Source organism: Hoplias malabaricus, chromosome 5 (genome assembly GCF_029633855.1).
Source record: "Hoplias malabaricus isolate fHopMal1 chromosome 5, fHopMal1.hap1, whole genome shotgun sequence".
NCBI lineage: Eukaryota > Metazoa > Chordata > Actinopteri > Characiformes > Erythrinidae > Hoplias > Hoplias malabaricus.
This window is the reverse complement of record NC_089804.1, coordinates 51,715,514-51,733,153: the sequence shown is the minus strand read 5'-3', so window position 1 is coordinate 51,733,153 and position 17,640 is coordinate 51,715,514. Positions and strand designations below refer to the sequence as shown.

Here is a 17,640-nt window from a genome sequence, read left to right as displayed (position 1 = left end):
AAAGAATAGACACACATGAACACACAGAAGGGTTAAGATTAGTCACTGTGGGCTGTGTCACTGTAGGAATTCACCATGTCTGAAGAGGACCAGATGATGAGGGCCATCGCCATGTCTCTGGGTCAAGAAGTCAGCATGGAGCAACGCTCAGACTCTCCTGAGGTGGGCAGCTAGGCACACATTCATGCATATGTGCATTTACATTAATACTGATTGCTGTGTCTGAATTTTATATTTTAGTGTAGATTCGTTTCAGTATTTTCAAATGGATTATTAATGCTATAAGACCAGTGCACATGCCTAGTAGAACATGAACACACGGTCTGTGATTAAGTTATTTGTATCAATATGTTTATGGCCAATTTTGTGGACTACAATGTCTCACGAGTAATTGTGTTATTGGTGTGTGTTCTAGGAGGCTGCACGCAGGCGTGAAGAGGAAGAAAGAAGAGCACGGGAAAGAGCTGAAGAAGAGGAGGCTCGCTGTCTGGAGCGTTTTCTAGAGGCTGAACCCTTGGACAGTGCTGAGCTGCATGCCTTCACTGACACCATGCTGCCAGGTTGCTTCCATTTGCTGGACGAGTTGCCTGACACTGTTTACCGCCTCTGTGACCTGCTCATGACTGCCATTAAGAGAAACGGCCCTGAGTACAGAGACCTAATCCTCCGCCAGGTTGTCAACCAGGTACGTTTTCACATACTCATTACACCTCTCAAATATACATATATATTAGAATGAAATTCAAGTCAGTTATCTTTAGAAATTGTCAGATGTGTCCCTTATTTGCATGTATGCTGCATGTACACAGCAAGGTATACTGTGGACTTACTTTTGTGTATACGCATGTTGTAGGTGTGGGATGCTGCAGACGTGCTAATAAAGGCTGCTGTGCCGCTTACCACCAGTGACACAAAGACAGTGTCTGAGTGGACCAGGCAGATGGTGACCCTGCCCCAGGCATCCAACTTGGCCACCCGCATTCTGCTGCTCACACTGCTTTTTGAGGTATGTACTTATGCATGTTTTGGGCTTTCCCTTGTCTAAAGAATTGTCTTGTAGTGATGACAACTAAGTATGTTTTTATAATATTCATGCCATTGTCACATGCGTGCACACATACATACACGTTGCCTCATGCTGTGTGGGCGTAAATGCATTGAACTTCTTGTTTGTAGGAGCTGAAGCTGTCGTGTGCGCAGATTGTGGAAAGCAGTGGTGTTCTGACTGTGCTGATTAAGCTTCTGGAGGTGGTTCAGCCTTGTTTGCAAGCTGCCAAGGAGCAGAAAGACATCCAGACACCCAAGTGAGTGCCAGCCATTATGTGCCTGGGTCTGGTCATGAAGAAAGAAACAGACTTAATTTTTTTTTTAAACGATTTTTATATATTTCCTTTAGTTTAATTTCAGTTTGTGAATTTTTACTGTGATTTTTTTCTCTGTGTAGGTGGATCACTCCAGTTCTTTTGCTCATTGACTTTTATGAGAAAATGGCGGTCTCCTCCAAACGAAGAGCCCAAATGAACAAGGTTTGTGCAGATAAAAGCTATGTGGTCAAGAATCCTAATGGATGTAGTTAACATTTGATAGTTATGTTAAACTAATTTTCTTTTCTTCTCAGTACCTACAGCCTAATGGGAATAACTGGCGCTGGTTTGATGACCGTTCAGGGCGGTGGTGCAGCTACAGTGCCAGTAATAACAGCACCATAGACTCAGCATGGAGGGCCGGCGAGACCAGTGTCCGCTTCACTGCAGGCCGAAGGAGATACACTGTACAGTTCAACACTATGGTACAGGTAAGAATAGAGCTGTCATGAGACTTTATATGTGATTGTCTATATCTGGCTTTTTTTTTTACAAATATTTTAACATATAAAGACAACCTTGTGAGGAAAAACTATTGCTGTTAATTTTAAATTATGTATTAGATGCTGCCTTTTTGTGTCCTGTCCAGATTAATGAAATGTGTTCCTTACCTCCTCTCCTTTCTGTCATATAGGTGAATGAGGAGACGGGGAACAGAAGGCCTGTGATGCTAACAGTGCAGCGGGTGCCTCGCACCCCCAAGCCCACTAAATCTGGCAGCGCAGCTGACTCTGAGAGAGAGGAGGGGGAGCAGAGAGCTAAAACCGAAGAGACCCAGACAGACACGGGTGAGGATTAGTGCTCCTCATGCTTTGGACTTTATGATACATTTATTCAGTTATTCATCCTCTGTAACTGCATAAATCATTTTTTTACACTCAGATCCTGCATCTGTTGCTGTGGAGATGGTTCCTCCTAAAGAGGAGGCAGACCAGAAAGATTCTTCCTCTTCTGCCCCAACCCACCCTGCTGCTCCTCAGGACTCCTGCTCTGGTGGCATTGTAGTGCAGGGTCTGTCTGAAGAGATGACCACGGTCTTGATCCGTGCGTGTGTCAGTATGATCAGCGTCCCTGTGGACCCAGACACACTGCATGCCACTCTGCGTCTGTGCCTGCGCCTTACAAGAACACACCACTATGCCATGATGTTTGCTGAGCTCAAGAGCACACGAATGATCCTGAGCCTCACTCAGAGTTCTGGCTTCAACGGCTTCACGCCGCTGGTCACGCTACTCTTCCGCCACATCATTGAGGACCCTGCCACACTGCGGCACACCATGGAGAAGGTGCTTGTTTCACTTTCCCTCTTACGTTAATTGTTGTATTACATTCGATTGGGGCCAGACCCAGTTATACTTTCATGAAATTTATAAAAGGTTTTTTGTAATGTAATGTATTTTAATATTATAGTCTATTGAAATAAATCCCCCTTCCATTGCTTTTAAATTCATATGTTAATATATATTTCTCCATAATTTGTCCTGTCTCAGGTGGTACGCTCTGCAGTTACAAGCGGGGCAGGGAGCACAACTTCTGGAGTGGTGTCTGGTAGTCTGGGCTCACGTGAGATCAACTACATCCTGCGCGTACTAGGCCCAGCAGCCTGTCGTAATCCTGAGTGCTTCACAGAAACTGCTAACAGCTGTGTCAGGATTGCTCTGCCAGCCCCAAGAGGTGCTGGAACAGGTAAGAGGAGATTTTTCATGTGGAAAATTCTTGGGTAAGATAATATGTATGTTTCCAGATAAGGGATTTAAAAAATGTATTTACATAAAATTTATTCCCCCAGCCTCTGATGATGAGTTTGAGAACTTCAGAATTAAAGGCCCAAATGCAGTTCAGTTGGTGAAGACTACACCGCTAAAGCTGTCTCCACTACCAACCATCCCAGACACCATTAAAGAGGTCATATATGACATGCTTAATGCCCTAGCAGCATACCATGCACCTGAGGAAGGTAAGATCATGGATACTGAATCGATTCAGTGTTTCCTTTCTGTTTTATTATATTTTTAAAGACCAGGGATCAAATATATGATGCTGACTTTTCTGATCTTTTCTGTTTTCTTTACCTTGTGTGTACACAAATGCCTTTATGCAGCAGACAGGGGAGAAGAGAGGTTGGTGGCAGTGCCTGGTAGTCAGGATCTGTGTCAGATCCTGCAGGATGTAGGGGATGATGTCTACCAACAGTACAGACTCACACGTCAAGGAAGCGACTTTGACTCTCAGTCTGCATTTCACATAAATGTGAGTGGGAGCGCAGATGAGTCATAACTTCCAGACTAAAGCTTTTTGTTTTTATAGTGTTGTTTATTGCATACAAGTGATCTTGTAAGCTTAAAATAACAATTACTAAATGTATTTATGTATTTCATTTATATTTTTGGGTTTTCTTTCTCAGACTCAGGTGTTTGCTGCAGATGGTGCTGTTGCAGAGTCTTCCCAGTCAGGAACACCTCAGGGAGAGGGTGAGAACTTTACTACTCACACAGATGCTAATGCTCCCATAAAATATTCTGAGTTGAGAACTTAACTTTTTTTATGCTTTCTTCTCTAGCCTCAACTCCTGAAGAGATGCGGGAGGAGAAGAAGGAGCAGGAGGGTGATCGGGGAGCCTCCTCAGAAGAGAGCAGGGCAGCTAAGGCAAAGGCCAGCAAGCCCCTGATGCCCACCTCCACTATCCTGCGGCTTCTGGCAGAGCTGGTGCGTTCGTATGTGGGCATTGCTACACTCATCGCCTCCTACAGCTACACAGCCGGCCAGTCGGAGCTCATTAAAGAGGTGAGCCAGAGAAGGGCACTGTCTCTGGATTGCTGCCAGAATTGCATGGATTAGTGGTCAGTTTTTTGCCACATTAATCATAAGCATCATTACCTGCATACGTTTGTCAGTTTGTATTTTTGTTTGTACTGCAGTTATACACTTGTTATTTTGTACTAGACTAAAGGCGTGTTTAATTTGTGCAGGATTGCAGTGTGTTGGCCTTTGTGTTGGATCATCTGCTACCCCACACCCAGAACTCAGAAGACAAGGACACCCCTGCCCTGGCACGACTATTCCTGGCCAGCCTGGCAGCAGCTGGCACTGGCACTGATGCCCAGGTGGCCCTGGTCAATGAAGTGAAGGCTGCTTTGAGCAGGGCATTAGCTATGGCAGAGGGTGCAGAGAAACATGCGCGGTAAGTCCTTAAAATAGACTGATACCTGAGCAGCACAGAACTAGGGCTAAATGAGTTTTATGAATATGACACTGTCCTGCTTCAGATTTGTATAACTTGTCTATAAACATTTGCCCTTTTTAAAAATGTAATGCAATACAATTATATATGGATTGTGAATGACATTTCTAGCTTACACTAAAGAAATAAAAACTGAAACTAAAAACAACATGCTGTGGATAGGGCTGTGAAAATAACAGCGTTTGTGTGCACTTAATGAGGTTGTCACTTGATATTTGGAATAAGCAATCATTATCATTCTGTCCTGTTGGGTAGCCGATGTTCAAAGGTATGCTCCAGGCTTTTGATAAACAGCTTCCTGACCTAGAGGTCTTTTCTCAAACAATGGTTTCTGAAATGAGGAAGCTCATTATTACACCAGGCAATGGGGTGATACAGTGGCTGTGGAATGAATGTGATTGCAGCTAAATTTCTTTGACCACAATCTGTATTTTACGATCACTGAAACAATGAAAAGAGAAATGGCCTGTGTGGCATGCGCATAGGTTTGTGCAAAACCAAATAGCAGACACTCAGAGAACTGACAAAGCAAGAGAAACAACAAGCAAAGCTCAGCATGCCCCGACATTGCTTTGGTTGTGGTGTTATAGGGTCATTCTTGTTTTTGGGTTCTGTTTTAGCAGAGTAAGATTACTAAGTCAATCTGATAATGCACATTATGAGCATTCTTGTTTTATTGTAGCAGTAATATATCATGTCCATATGCGAGTTTGTTGCATCATATTTTAAAGTCATATCAATTGAAGGTAGTATGAGGATCCGTCTGTGTTGCCATCTAAACTGGTTGTTACAGGTGTTTACATAATACTTTCATAATTCCTATTAAAAGGTGATGGAAAAACAGCTAAACATTCTGCAAGAATTGTAGTGAAGGAAACAATATTGGCATTTTGTTACAGCCTCAACCTGCTCAACACTGGCTTTTGGTTTTCTGAATCTACGTTGAAAAACAAAATGAAAAGCCTGAAGTCAAACAAAATGCTTTAATTTAGCCTACTTATCTTCAGTCACTTATGTTTCTTCATGTGTAGTTATACATTGCTTTTTCACTGCAGTAAGGCAAATTGCATACCTAGCTGGATAGTCCTGTAAATGTGTTAAAAAAACCATGCACAAAGCATTTTCTTTGATTGTTTGCCCTGCTTTGCTCTAGCTTTAATTCTTTCTTCCCCTTTCCAGGTTACAAGCAGTAATGTGCATCATCAGCACTATTATGGAATCGTGTCCCTCCACGTCCAGCTTCTACAGTACAGCCACTGCCAAGACACAACACAATGGCATGAACAACATCATTCGCCTTTTCCTGAAGAAAGGCCTAGTCAATGATCTAGCACGTGTACCTCACAGTCTTGATCTGTCCAGGTACTGCCTCACATGCGTCATGTATATAATTACTAGGCCTTTTTGCTTGCTCACATAGATGCCATCTTTGTTCCATTTAAACAAATGTTTGATTTATTTTCTTGCAGTCCAAACATGGCAAACACAGTAAATGCTGCTCTCAAACCTCTGGAGACACTCTCACGTATTGTCAACCAGCCCAGCAGCTTGTTTGGTGGGAAAGGAGGCTCTAGCAAGAACAAGACTGAACATGATACTGTGGGCACAGCCAGAGACAGCAACAGCAACACACAAGACCAAGGTAGCCTTTAAGTTGTATGACCAAATTCATTTTTTTGAGTTTTTGTATTATTTGCTGGGCATCAACAACATATAAATACTTCAGCATAGCTGTGGGTGGGGGAGGTGTTGAGCTTCTGTGGATGAAAGTGTGTATCATGACTTGCTTTGTCTGTTTTAGGAGAGGCAGGTGAGGCAGAGCCTGTGGAGAATCGTCACCGTGGACAGGGCACAGATAGTGATCTAATGGATGGAGAGGCAGAAGGGGACACTGTTGTCATAGCTGGCCAGCCAGAGGTGCTCAGCACACAAGCCATGCAGGTACAGAGTTAGAGTTAGACCAGAGCTCATAAAAACTGCTGATAAAATTCACTCTGCTTGTTTAAATGAGATGTCTGCTGCAGTTAGACTCATCATGGTTTATTATTCATTTTTTTAGGTGGAGAATGAGTTGGTGGATTTGATAGATGAACTTTTAGAAAGAGATGCTGGAACAGTCAATAGTACCATCATCGGTAAGCTTTCCCGATATTGAACGCACCACAAGAAGAGAGGATGGGTCCAACCAATGACTCTGGATAAATATTTGTCACTAAATGGATTTTTGCGCTCTTCACAGTTGGCCGTTCAGGAGAGGATGAATCTCAAGAGGACGTGCTAATGGATGAAGCTCCTTCCAACATGAGTCAAGCCTCCACTTTGCAGGCTAACAGAGAAGGTATACTTGTATATGGTCAAATTATTCACCTGGAGGTTTTCTGAGGTTTACGCTTGTTTCTATTCTACTACAAGGGCTCTTTTTGCCAGGTCAAATGGCAAATAGAAATTGATAATTCAATGCTACTTTTTTTCTAACCGTTTAATCCTTTTAGACTCAATGAACATCCTGGAGCCAGAGGATGAAGAGCACACTCAAGAGGAAGATTCCAGTGGCAGTAATGAAGATGAAGACAGCCAGGATGAGGAGGAGGAGGAGGAAGAGGAAGAGGAAGAAGATCAGGTGGGGAGTTTGAAGTGTTATTCATGTTGATGTGTGGGTTTTGTTTTTTTGTTTGTAAATATTTAGCTATTTGTCTGCTTACTCAGAATCTCTGCTCTCTGTTCAGGATGATGAAGAGGGAGATGAGGATGACGATGATGAAGGCTCAGAGATGGAGTTGGATGAAGATTTCCCTGATATTAATGCTGCCCCGCATATTCGGTTTGAGAGATTTGATAGAGATGATGACCTCATTGTAGAGTTTGACAGTATGTTCTCAAATTCTGGTAAGTTGCTATTTATTTGTGATAAATTAGCTGTTCATAACCTGTCTTTCATTATTAATTCATGCTCTATGCATACTAGCATACTGTTCATGAATGTAGCAAATATAGTTGGAATTATCTGCTCACAGCTTTTAGTGGTTACGTTTGTTTAAATTTGTGGCTGTTCTCTCTGTTGTTCTTTTAGCTGACATCCCCCCTTCCCCAGGAAACATCCCTAGTTCTCACCCTCTAATGGTGCGCCATGCTGACCATGGCGCTCTCACCCTCGGGGGTGCAGGCACCAGCAGTCGTCTGGCTCAGGGCATGGGGCGCAGTCAGCGCACCCTCCGGCAGCTCACTGCTAATACTGGCCATACCATCCATGTGCACTACCCAGGCAATCGCCAGCCCAACCCCCCACTTATTCTGCAGCGGTAAGACCTCTGTCGGTATAAAATTAAAAATTTGATTTTAATTGTTGAGGAAATGATGATTATTTATAATAATAATAAAGGTTTCTAATCCTAAACACGTGTTTTGTTAACGCTACATAATGAAGAATGTGGATATATTAAGATTGCTTGCTAGATAATCCTTCGAATTACGTGAATTTATTTCACAAAAACTAATTTAATGTTTGGCATTATTGCAAAACTGAAAATGCAGTTTGTATCTCAGGCAGATGCTCTTGATGCAGTGTATGCGTAAATTTTACAAACAGAGGGCAAAATTTAAGACAAATCCTTTTAAGGTCTTTGTTTTTATTTTATATTGTAGCATTCATTACAAGGGCTATATTCAGTTAATATTTCATGCATTTATATTCTGTTGTGACTGTCTCAGGCTATTAGGCCCCAGTGCTGCAGCAGACATCTTGCAGCTGTCGAGCTCATTGCCGTTGCAGTCTCGTGGACGTGCCCGTCTGCTGGTGGGCAATGAAGACGTGCACATCATAGCCCGCTCTGACGATGAGCTACTAGATGATTTCTTTCATGAACAGAGCAGCAGTGGAGGTCAGGCTGGTGAGTGGGAACAGGGGTAGAATATAAACTGAATCTTTTTGACATGAGCATAAACATGCTGCAACTCTTGAGGGTGGTACTGCTACATGTCTTAACTTATTTCCACTTGTGCTTTTCATATTCTTTGTAGGAACACTTTCAAGTATTCCCACAGCTTTAACTAGATGGACAGATGAGTGTAAAGTATTAGATGCAGAAAGCATGCATGACTGTGTTGCAGGTAAGAGTTCATTCAGATCTTCAGAAAGTCTTTTATCTTGCAGCCCTTAAGGCAGGAAACATTTTTTTTTCGCTGTGACATGTGACATAATCTATATATTTTTTTCACTCAGACAGTAAATGACTGCTAACCAGACTTCACCCTTTCTCTCATTCATAGTGGTAAAGGTGCCCATTTTGCAGCACTTGGAGAGCCTGCGTGATGAGGAGCTTGAGGAGCGCAGAGAGAAGAGAAGGAGACAGTTAGCAGAGGAGGAAGAGGCCAAGCAAAATGAAAGGAGCACGTCTGCTGGAGAAGAGAGCAGGGAACAGACACTGCAGGTAGGGAGCACTGAGGGTGGTGTGAGCAGACAGGATGTGGACTCTTATTAGGGCAGACAAAGCATGACCGACAGTGTCATAGTAAATCAATATTTAAGCACAGAAATGGCATGGATAGCACACAAGCCCAGACATCCCTGTACTCTCATATCATGTATGGAACAGCTTCTGGCAAACTGAAGTCCATTGTACTGGCTGTGTCTCCCACAGGGCACTGCAATTGGAACTGTCAATGGAGCTGGAGAGAACTCAGCAGGTAGAGCAATTACTGTCTTTTTCATTCATCTATAAAAATGTGTTTTCCTACTGAAACCTTTCTAGTTTTATAATGTCATGTTTTCTGATTAGTTCTTCTCGACTCATTATCTTGTCTAATTGAATGGCCTAGTACGCTGCTGATTTAGCCTGCATGCAACTGTGAGATGATGGAGCAACGACCTGTGTGCTGTGGGGTGAGGTAGTAGTTTGTATAGTTTTAGGATCACACCAGATCTGGGAGATAACTATACAGTCTACTGTCTTTCCCACGGCATCCGTTTGACAACAGGAGGGAGATTATTTTCCTCATTACATCACTGTGCTGTAATTCACACTATTTTACGTTTGTATTATATCCCACTGAAATACATACTTATCACTGGTGATGTGTTGCAAGTATTTGAAGCCCTGAGTGTGTATCTTTCTGGCTGTACTGTGGTGAGGTAGTAAGTTGTGTTGTTGTTGGGGATCAGGATAGTGCGGCCCTCGAAGGAGATAACTATACAACTTACTGCCTTCCATATTGCAGCTTTTCAACCAGACCTAACAGTTCATATGTCTCATTTTATAGAAATATGCATGTTCTTCAAACCTCTCTATGTTCACACTCCATTTCGCTCATACTTCATGTTATGTTTATACAAGCAGAAGGAGAGCAGGCCCATGGTGGTGTGTCTTCCTGTCTTGACCCTCCCCGCACCTCTGAGGGCTTTCTCACAGCACCCCCTTCAGGAGAGGTCACCCCCACTGCCCCACACGAGCAAGCGCTTGTCTCCCTGGAGACGGCTATCAATCAGCAAGTGCATCAGCCAATTGCAGAGCTGCTGCTGGCTGATTCACATGCTGATTCAATTGGGACACTGGCAGGGTCTGTACCTCAGCTCTCAGCACCCGACAGGCCGAATTGTGATGCAGAAGCCTCCCAGATGGAAATGTCACCTGCCCCCACTATTGGTGAGAGAGGAGGAGGAGCTTTGGATGCAGTCAGGGAAGGTAGATTAACTTTTAAAAACCTATGAAAAAAAAAATTCCAATGCGGTCAAGTTGGGAAACATCCTTGAACATGTGGATTTCTCATCTTTGTCCTTTTGATATTTAATTTTTATCCTAATTCACCTTAAATATCACAATATTGGCTTTACCCATAGTGCTTTGAGAGTCCCACTGCATTCTACATGCAACTACTGCATGTGTTCTTTTTTTATTATATGCTTTAGTGTGTGTGCCTCGTTCTATGCATCGGAAATGTCTTTTTCCTGAAAATAGTTTGGTCGTCTTTCTCAGCTTCACTCAGTCCAGATATAGCAGAGAGTTCTGAGCCTGTACCTGTGGGTTTATCACAACTAGAGGGGTCACCAATGGATACCAGCAGCCCTGCCTCTGCGACACAGGAAGAGCCTGCCTCAAACTCTGCACCACCCAATCAAATGTCTCAAGAGCTGTCAGGAAGTGGTGACAGTGGCCTCACTGACAGACAGACAGATGCAGATACAGGGTAAACACACAATCTGTATTCCTGTATTTAGACCCACTTCAATTTTTATTGTTGTGTTTAAAGCAGTATTGTCCCGTTTAAGCTGAATTTGAACGCTCTTACCCATGTAAGGTCCACGTCTGTGTCCTCTCCTGGTGAGACCATGCCCCGCAGTGACAGTGCAGATAGCCAGTCTCAGGCCATCCAGGAGGAGCCACTACCATCCACCAGCAACGACGAGGATGACCCACTTGCAGGTGAGTCTCTCAGTGTCAGTGCATTCTTTCTCCACCATACCTTTCTATGTCTGAGACCTTTCTGATTCCTCTGTCTGATATTAGGCATCAGTCTGCCAGAAGGTGTAGATCCATCCTTCCTAGCTGCTCTGCCTGAGGATATCCGTCGGGAGGTGCTGCAGAACCAACTCGGGATCCGACCCCCTTCTCGCACCAATGTAACTTCTACCATCTCCCCAGCAGCCCCAGTGCTAGGGGGAGGACCTGGGGTTACAGAGGTCAGCCCTGAATTTCTGGCCGCATTGCCTCCAGCTATTCAAGAAGAGGTAAGAAACCTGAACAAAATGGTTTTCTGTTGTTAACAACGGTGGTAGCATGCCCTGGTTGTTAGAGTACCCTCAGCAAATTAGTTACGGTAGGAAAACTTATATGATGGAAGACAACTTTTGAGCAGTTTTCTCATTTTGTTTTACCAGGTGCTTGCTCAGCAACGAGCAGAGCAGCAGCGGCGAGAGCTGTCACAGCAGCCCACTCAGGGAGACCAGCCCCTGGACCCGGTTACCTTTATCCAGACACTCCCATCTGAGCTACGGCGCTCTGTGTTGGAGGACATGGAAGACAGTGTGCTGGCAGTAATGCCTCCAGATATCGCGGCTGAAGCTGCAGCACTACGCAGAGAACAGGAGGCCCGACAGAGGCAGCTGATGCATGAGCGGCTGTTTGGACACAGTTCCTCTTCTGCACTTTCAGCAATTTTACGTTCACCTGCCTTCACCAGCCGCCTGGGGGGTAACCGTGGTGTGCAGTATACACGACTGGCTGTGCAAAGAGGAGGAACCTTCCAGATGGGGGGTAGCGCCAACCACAGCCGGTTAGTGTTAATCAATGATGGTTAAGGAAAGTGGTTCTTGGCTGGTCCATGGGCATTTTATTTCAAAGATGTATGAATACCAAAATTCATCTTGTTTAAATGTAAACAGAGTGTTCAAAGAAGGCAAGTGTAATGGAATAAATAAGTTACATCATGTACATACCCTTGTAACATGAAACATGCACGCAATGCTTTAAATCAGATTATTTTCCTCTAACAGTGTACATCAGAATTGCACAAGCTACTGATGGTGTCTGATATTGAGGGGAGATGAAAGATATTCTACATAACTAAATTTGATTTTAAATATTTTAATTACACTTGTATTTTAATTAAATTATTTTTATTAAATTATGCGAGCTTTTGACTGACAAATGTTTAAAATTAACATAAAATTTAATTTTACATTTTATTAATAGTAGTAATTTTTGTTGTTCCCTTGTGTGTTTGTAGCCCTTCTAGTTCAAATGTGGACTCCCTCCTGCGGCTCAGAGGACGTCTCCTGTTGGACCACGAGGCACTGTCCTGTCTCCTGGTGCTGCTGTTTGTAGATGAGCCCAAGCTAAACACCAGCAGACTGCACCGCGTGCTACGGAACCTCTGCTACCACTCTCAGACCCGTGGCTGGGTGATTCGCAGCCTCCTCTCTATCCTCCAGCGCAGCAGCGAGAGTGAACTTTGCCTGGAGACAGCTCGGCTAGATGAGGCAAGAGGAAAGCGTGCACAAGGCCAAGGAACTTCAAGTGGGAGCAAGAGCTCCTCTTCTCAAGCCTCAATGGCATCTTCATCCTCTTCTTCCTCTCTTGAGCTGCTGAACCGAGTGGAGTCTCGCAGCTCCAGTCAGCTCTCCTGGCTTTCTGTGTCCATGGATGCAGCACTGGGCTGCAGAACCAACATCTTCCAGATCCAGAGAGTGTCTGGCCGGAAGCATGCAGACAGGCACTCAGCAGGTGGAACCATGAGTTCAGCAGGTTTGAGTGGAGTGTCTGGATCTGGAGGAGTTGGCTGTTCAGGAGGAGGATCTACAGTGCACATCCACCCACAAGCAGCCCCTGTTGTCTGTCGACACGTGCTGGATACCCTCATTCAGTTGGCCAAGGTTAGATTGTAATGACTTATTAATAATTTTATCTAATTAGAGTTAATATGGTTGCTGCTTCATTGAAAAATCAAATGGGAAGATTTGTTTTTAGGTTTGTTGTTTATATCATACTAATATAGTTTAGGCTTTAACATTAGAGTTTGCTTAATCACCCAGGAGAAACAAAACATAATTTAAAGGATTAACTAATAATAATTGACAATGATTATAATAAAAAATTCCCTCAGATTGTGTATATTTTATACACAATAGAACTTCTTAGTAAAGCCAGCATTTGTTTACTAGCACCCAATTCTGAAGTTTCCATCCCAGCATCTTGGGGTAAGAGTTAGTTTCCACATATATTTATTTGTCATGTATGAATCCTTGGTAAGTCAAGACCTAATTCAGACAGTCCTTTTAAGTCTTCTACCATTTATAAAAAAAAAAACAAAGGAGGGGGTCTTTAAAATGTTGGAATAATTTAAAGTTTTATTGTCTTGTGTACATAATTCTTGCACATTGTTTCTCTATTTTTGCCTCTGAATTTTGTCCTTCTGGGCTTTGGTATATTTCTTGGACTTAAGTCTGTTTGTTTTTTCTCCTTTCTGTGTTGCCCATTTTTGTATCAAGTCCAAATTGCTCACGTCTGTCTCTAGCCTTTGCTTACGTCCAGGGAACAGGGCTGCTTTTTTTATTTTATTTTTTTTTAAACATGGATTTTGCAAAATACTGGGGGAACTCATTTCCTCCCTTGAAAAAGAGGTGGGGAAATGCTGCTTCACCCCTTCCCATATAGACTTGATGAACTACATTGTATGCCTAGCCCAGTTTATGTATTTATTTTTAGACAAAAATTTTAATCAAGTCTAATTATGAAAACTTTAAACTTGCAGTTCTCAGTTCTTTAAGTAGTAAATTATTGGAGAACACAATGTAAAAAGTGTTATTTGTATTATATCATAGTGTACATTGATTTTATTTTACACATTTATTACATTACATTACATTTATTATTTTTTTCCTTTGTATTCTTATTTGTATAGGTATTCCCCAGCCACTTCACACAACAACGCTGTAAAGACCCTCAATCATCATCCTCCTCTGAGTTGGACTCTCGCCTCTGTAGCAGCTCTGTTTCTACAGCTGGAGGAGGCTGTAGGACAGGTAGCCTGAGCCAGACCAATCCCACGGGCACTCCCAACATCCCTTCCTCTACCCACAACTCCCTCAGCTCCTGTTCAGTCACCCCACAGTCTCTGGGCATATCCACAGATTTTTGGGACCTGCTGGTCAAGCTGGACAACATGAATGTCAGTCGTAAAGGCAAGGCCTCCATGAAAACTGTGCCTCTGGGGGCATCTGGAGAGGCCGAGGGTGCACAGTTAAGCCTGGAGGCCTCACCACTAGGTCAGCTGATGAACATGCTGTCACACCCAGTGATCCGTCGCAGCTCCTTGCTTACTGAGAAGCTCCTGCGTCTTCTTTCGCTCATCTCTATTGCTCTGCCTGATAACAAGGCTACGGAGGTACCAGCTGGCCACCCTGTGCCTCAGGCCCCCACAGCTGTTCCTGCAGCCCCCCCTGCCCCCAATGCCCAGGCTACTGTTGGTGTAGTAGCTACAGCAGGCACCCAGAGCACGGCTCCTGGGACGATCCCTACACAGTCTCAGCCAGTTTCTACTGCTGCTGCAACCTCCACCACATCAACTACAGCTACAAGCACCACTGCTGGTAAGGGGCTAGGAAGGTTTAATCATACTGCATAGGATGTTTTCAAAATTATTTGTTGGCACTGAAATTGTTCTTCTATAGTCTAAAAAATGTGTAAAATGCATTGAATGCAGATGCATAGGTAATTTGAAGCCATGTTAATGTGCAATACATAAGTGTTAGTAAAAGTAAAATGCAAAATAAGTTGTTTCTACCCACTGCAGTTATGCACTGAAATTTTGCCTTCGGGAATGTGTGTTTGGGGAGACATGCAATGAATTGATTTATCCATATTCAGTGCTTGTTTAGTGTCTTTGTGTTGTAGGGTTTTTTTTTAAAGGTTGAAGCCAAAAAACTGATTAATGGAATACATAATTTTACTCTCAATGCAGGCAAACAGAAGTCACCAGTGAGCAGTACAGACAGTGATACCAAACTGGCCTCCACTGGACTAACAGAGAAACAGTTGCAGCTCTCTGTAGAAGTATGTATAATTTTTCACATACACATTTGTCTATAAATGTGTGCTTTTACCAGACCCCTTCTTCTCAGCAGCAGAGTGATTAATAGACTGTGCTTTCCCACAGGTGCTGACATCTCATTCATGTTCAGAGGAGGGCTTGGAGGACGCAGCTAACATCCTTCTGCAGTTGTCCAGAGGGGACAGCCAGACCAGAGACACTGTGCTTAGACTGCTGCTTAGCGGGGCCCGCCATCTTGGCTATACACTCTGCAAACAAATTGGTCAGTGCATGTTTGATAGGCCTTTTATTAGGCCTGGGCAATAAAAAGATTGCAATATGTATCGTAAAAGACATGTTGTTGATGACATAAAGAGAATTTTTGATGAAGTATTCGATAGGTTTATTTTAATGCAATAAATGCAAAGTACCAGGAAAGCACATAACGTCTACACGTGTGTAAGTTATTTATTATCTGGGTAGGATAACCAAAACGTAAAGATATGCATTTAGGGGAATAAAAAAAAAAAAACTAACAACATTTACAAAATTTTATATCGCTCTAAATATCAATAAGTCACATAAGTCCAACTATAACCACTTGGGTTTATCTTCTTACAAAATATCATCTCTATTTTTCTGTAGGCACTTTACTTGCAGAGTTACGGGAGTATAACCTGGAGCAGCAGAGGAGAGCACGGGCTGATGCCCAGTCTCCAGAAGCTGCTCATGAGGACCCCTCCCTAACTGCTCGTCTCAAAAGCAAAAGCAAGAGCAAGATGACCAGCAGGTAACCAGCATTGGGACCTTTGTGATGAGCATTGTTAAATAATCTTTTGAAATAACTGTAAAACATACTTCAAAGATTTCTATAAACAAGATCAGGCAGAGAAACCTTTGACCCGAACATGTTCCTTTGCTGCTAAAATATAGCAAATTTTCATCGTGTTTCAAGCAGGTCTGCAGTGCTAACATTGGCCTTCATTTCTCTGGTATGCTGCAGGTTTGATGGCTCAGAAAGTGTGGTTATTGTAGCAGCTCAGAAGCGCACTCTTGGTGGTCGGGAGCTCCAACTGCCCTGCATGAGCTCACTCACCTCTAAGACCTCCACACAGAAGTTTTTCCTGCGAGTGCTGCAGGTCATCATACAACTAAGGGAGGACACGCGCCGTGCCAACAAGAAGGCTAAGCAGACAGGAAGACTGAGTGAGTGAAACTATAACTCTGCAATACTATGCCATATTATTACTGCTTAGGATTTTGGTGATCATGAATTTTATACTTGCCAATGATGTGTCCATGCTATGCCCTTGTCTGTCATCCAAAATAGATTTCTGACTTGGTCTTATTTAAAAGGGTTATCTGAGCTTGTGGGTTCTGACTGGGATTTGTCTTTTTGCCAGCAAGATTTTCTTAGTTTACAGTTTCTAGGTATCTGCACTGGCCATTGTTCTGGCAGTGTCTGAGCTCAAGGGGAGATTGGACTCGAACCTGTTTGTACTAGCTAGGATAAAGATTCAGTTTGAACACTAAGCACTTTTGTGAGTCGCTCTGGATAAGAGCGTCTGCTAAATGCTGTAAATGTAAATCTGACTTTGACTTGGTTGCCCACAGTTGACCAAGTTCTTTCTATCCTCTGCTGCTGTAGGTTCTACCAGTTTAGGCTCGGCAAGTAGCATCCAGGCTGCTGTTCGTCAGCTGGAGGCTGAAGCAGACGCTATCATTCAGATGGTGAGAGAGGGGCAACGGGCTCGCCGGCTTCAGCAGGCTCCCCCGCCCTCTTCGTCGTCCTCTTCCGCCGCCGCTGTTGCTGCTGCTGCTGCTGCTGGATCATCTGCAGCAGCCATCCATGCCCCCAGCACTGTTGCTGCAACCAACAACCCCTCTGCCGGCCCAGCCAGCTCTGCAACGGTTAGCATGGGCTGCACTGATAGCAGGCAGACGACTACTACTCACTCTACTGACCAGAGCCCAAACACAGTCTATGGAAAATATGGATTTGTGTCATAGGCATGACTAGTTGTATTTCATATACAGTATACAGTTCAATACAAACTGACATGTAGCACACATTCACAGTAGGTGTTACAGATTTGTTTTATTATTTAAACTACATGAAGTTAGTATTTTGCCAAGCTATACTTATATTGTAGAATTTTTACATAATTCTTTGTGGTAAATATTAACTATGGTCTGATCCAACCATATATCGCTATCCCCCAGTGTTGACTATTTACACCCATATCACATGTATGATGACTTCTTAACAGGCTTCTTTTCAGTTAGGGCTCATGGTTTTAAGATTCACTGCATTGTTCTGCATTTAAAACAGGCGGTCTGTTTGTGTATATGTTATGGCTCAGAGAGATGAACTTTGAATGTGGCTGTTTTGCTCAATGCTTCAGCTGCCCTCCCAGCCCCTCTCATTTGCATTTGTTTGTAATGCATGGTGCTCTCTCTTCATTGTGTACTAAAGATGCTCTCCATACTTTGGGTGGTGAGGAAGACTCATCA

The 17,640-nt window shown here is 43.3% G+C and overlaps 1 protein-coding gene across 14 annotated transcripts in view; it reads left to right on the top strand.

Annotated features, from left to right (window-relative positions):
- Window positions 1-17,640, top strand: part of huwe1 (HECT, UBA and WWE domain containing E3 ubiquitin protein ligase 1) — a 40,929-nt gene that overhangs the window by 18,134 nt on the left and 5,155 nt on the right. For 8 of the 14 annotated variants that reach the window (XM_066672519.1, XM_066672526.1, XM_066672528.1 and 5 more), the window contains exons 34-71: window positions 67-162; window positions 416-685; window positions 854-1,006; window positions 1,177-1,304; window positions 1,445-1,526; window positions 1,619-1,795; window positions 1,999-2,152; window positions 2,247-2,650; window positions 2,855-3,050; window positions 3,154-3,321; window positions 3,466-3,614; window positions 3,769-3,835; window positions 3,925-4,148; window positions 4,334-4,545; window positions 5,785-5,967; window positions 6,075-6,247; window positions 6,407-6,546; window positions 6,665-6,740; window positions 6,845-6,943; window positions 7,098-7,225; window positions 7,332-7,491; window positions 7,676-7,904; window positions 8,314-8,492; window positions 8,623-8,712; window positions 8,872-9,032; window positions 9,243-9,288; window positions 9,936-10,283; window positions 10,575-10,785; window positions 10,897-11,021; window positions 11,106-11,326; window positions 11,477-11,871; window positions 12,325-12,970; window positions 13,999-14,686; window positions 15,058-15,149; window positions 15,253-15,409; window positions 15,772-15,916; window positions 16,130-16,332; window positions 16,775-17,037. In XM_066672519.1, the coding sequence (XP_066528616.1) occupies window positions 67-162; window positions 416-685; window positions 854-1,006; window positions 1,177-1,304; window positions 1,445-1,526; window positions 1,619-1,795; window positions 1,999-2,152; window positions 2,247-2,650; window positions 2,855-3,050; window positions 3,154-3,321; window positions 3,466-3,614; window positions 3,769-3,835; window positions 3,925-4,148; window positions 4,334-4,545; window positions 5,785-5,967; window positions 6,075-6,247; window positions 6,407-6,546; window positions 6,665-6,740; window positions 6,845-6,943; window positions 7,098-7,225; window positions 7,332-7,491; window positions 7,676-7,904; window positions 8,314-8,492; window positions 8,623-8,712; window positions 8,872-9,032; window positions 9,243-9,288; window positions 9,936-10,283; window positions 10,575-10,785; window positions 10,897-11,021; window positions 11,106-11,326; window positions 11,477-11,871; window positions 12,325-12,970; window positions 13,999-14,686; window positions 15,058-15,149; window positions 15,253-15,409; window positions 15,772-15,916; window positions 16,130-16,332; window positions 16,775-17,037 (7,638 nt within the window). The remainder of the gene's footprint in view (window positions 1-66; window positions 163-415; window positions 686-853; window positions 1,007-1,176; window positions 1,305-1,444; window positions 1,527-1,618; window positions 1,796-1,998; window positions 2,153-2,246; window positions 2,651-2,854; window positions 3,051-3,153; window positions 3,322-3,465; window positions 3,615-3,768; window positions 3,836-3,924; window positions 4,149-4,333; window positions 4,546-5,784; window positions 5,968-6,074; window positions 6,248-6,406; window positions 6,547-6,664; window positions 6,741-6,844; window positions 6,944-7,097; window positions 7,226-7,331; window positions 7,492-7,675; window positions 7,905-8,313; window positions 8,493-8,622; window positions 8,713-8,871; window positions 9,033-9,242; window positions 9,289-9,935; window positions 10,284-10,574; window positions 10,786-10,896; window positions 11,022-11,105; window positions 11,327-11,476; window positions 11,872-12,324; window positions 12,971-13,998; window positions 14,687-15,057; window positions 15,150-15,252; window positions 15,410-15,771; window positions 15,917-16,129; window positions 16,333-16,774; window positions 17,038-17,640) is intronic. The other 6 variants (XM_066672530.1, XM_066672521.1, XM_066672522.1 and 3 more) reach the window with 5 other exon arrangements.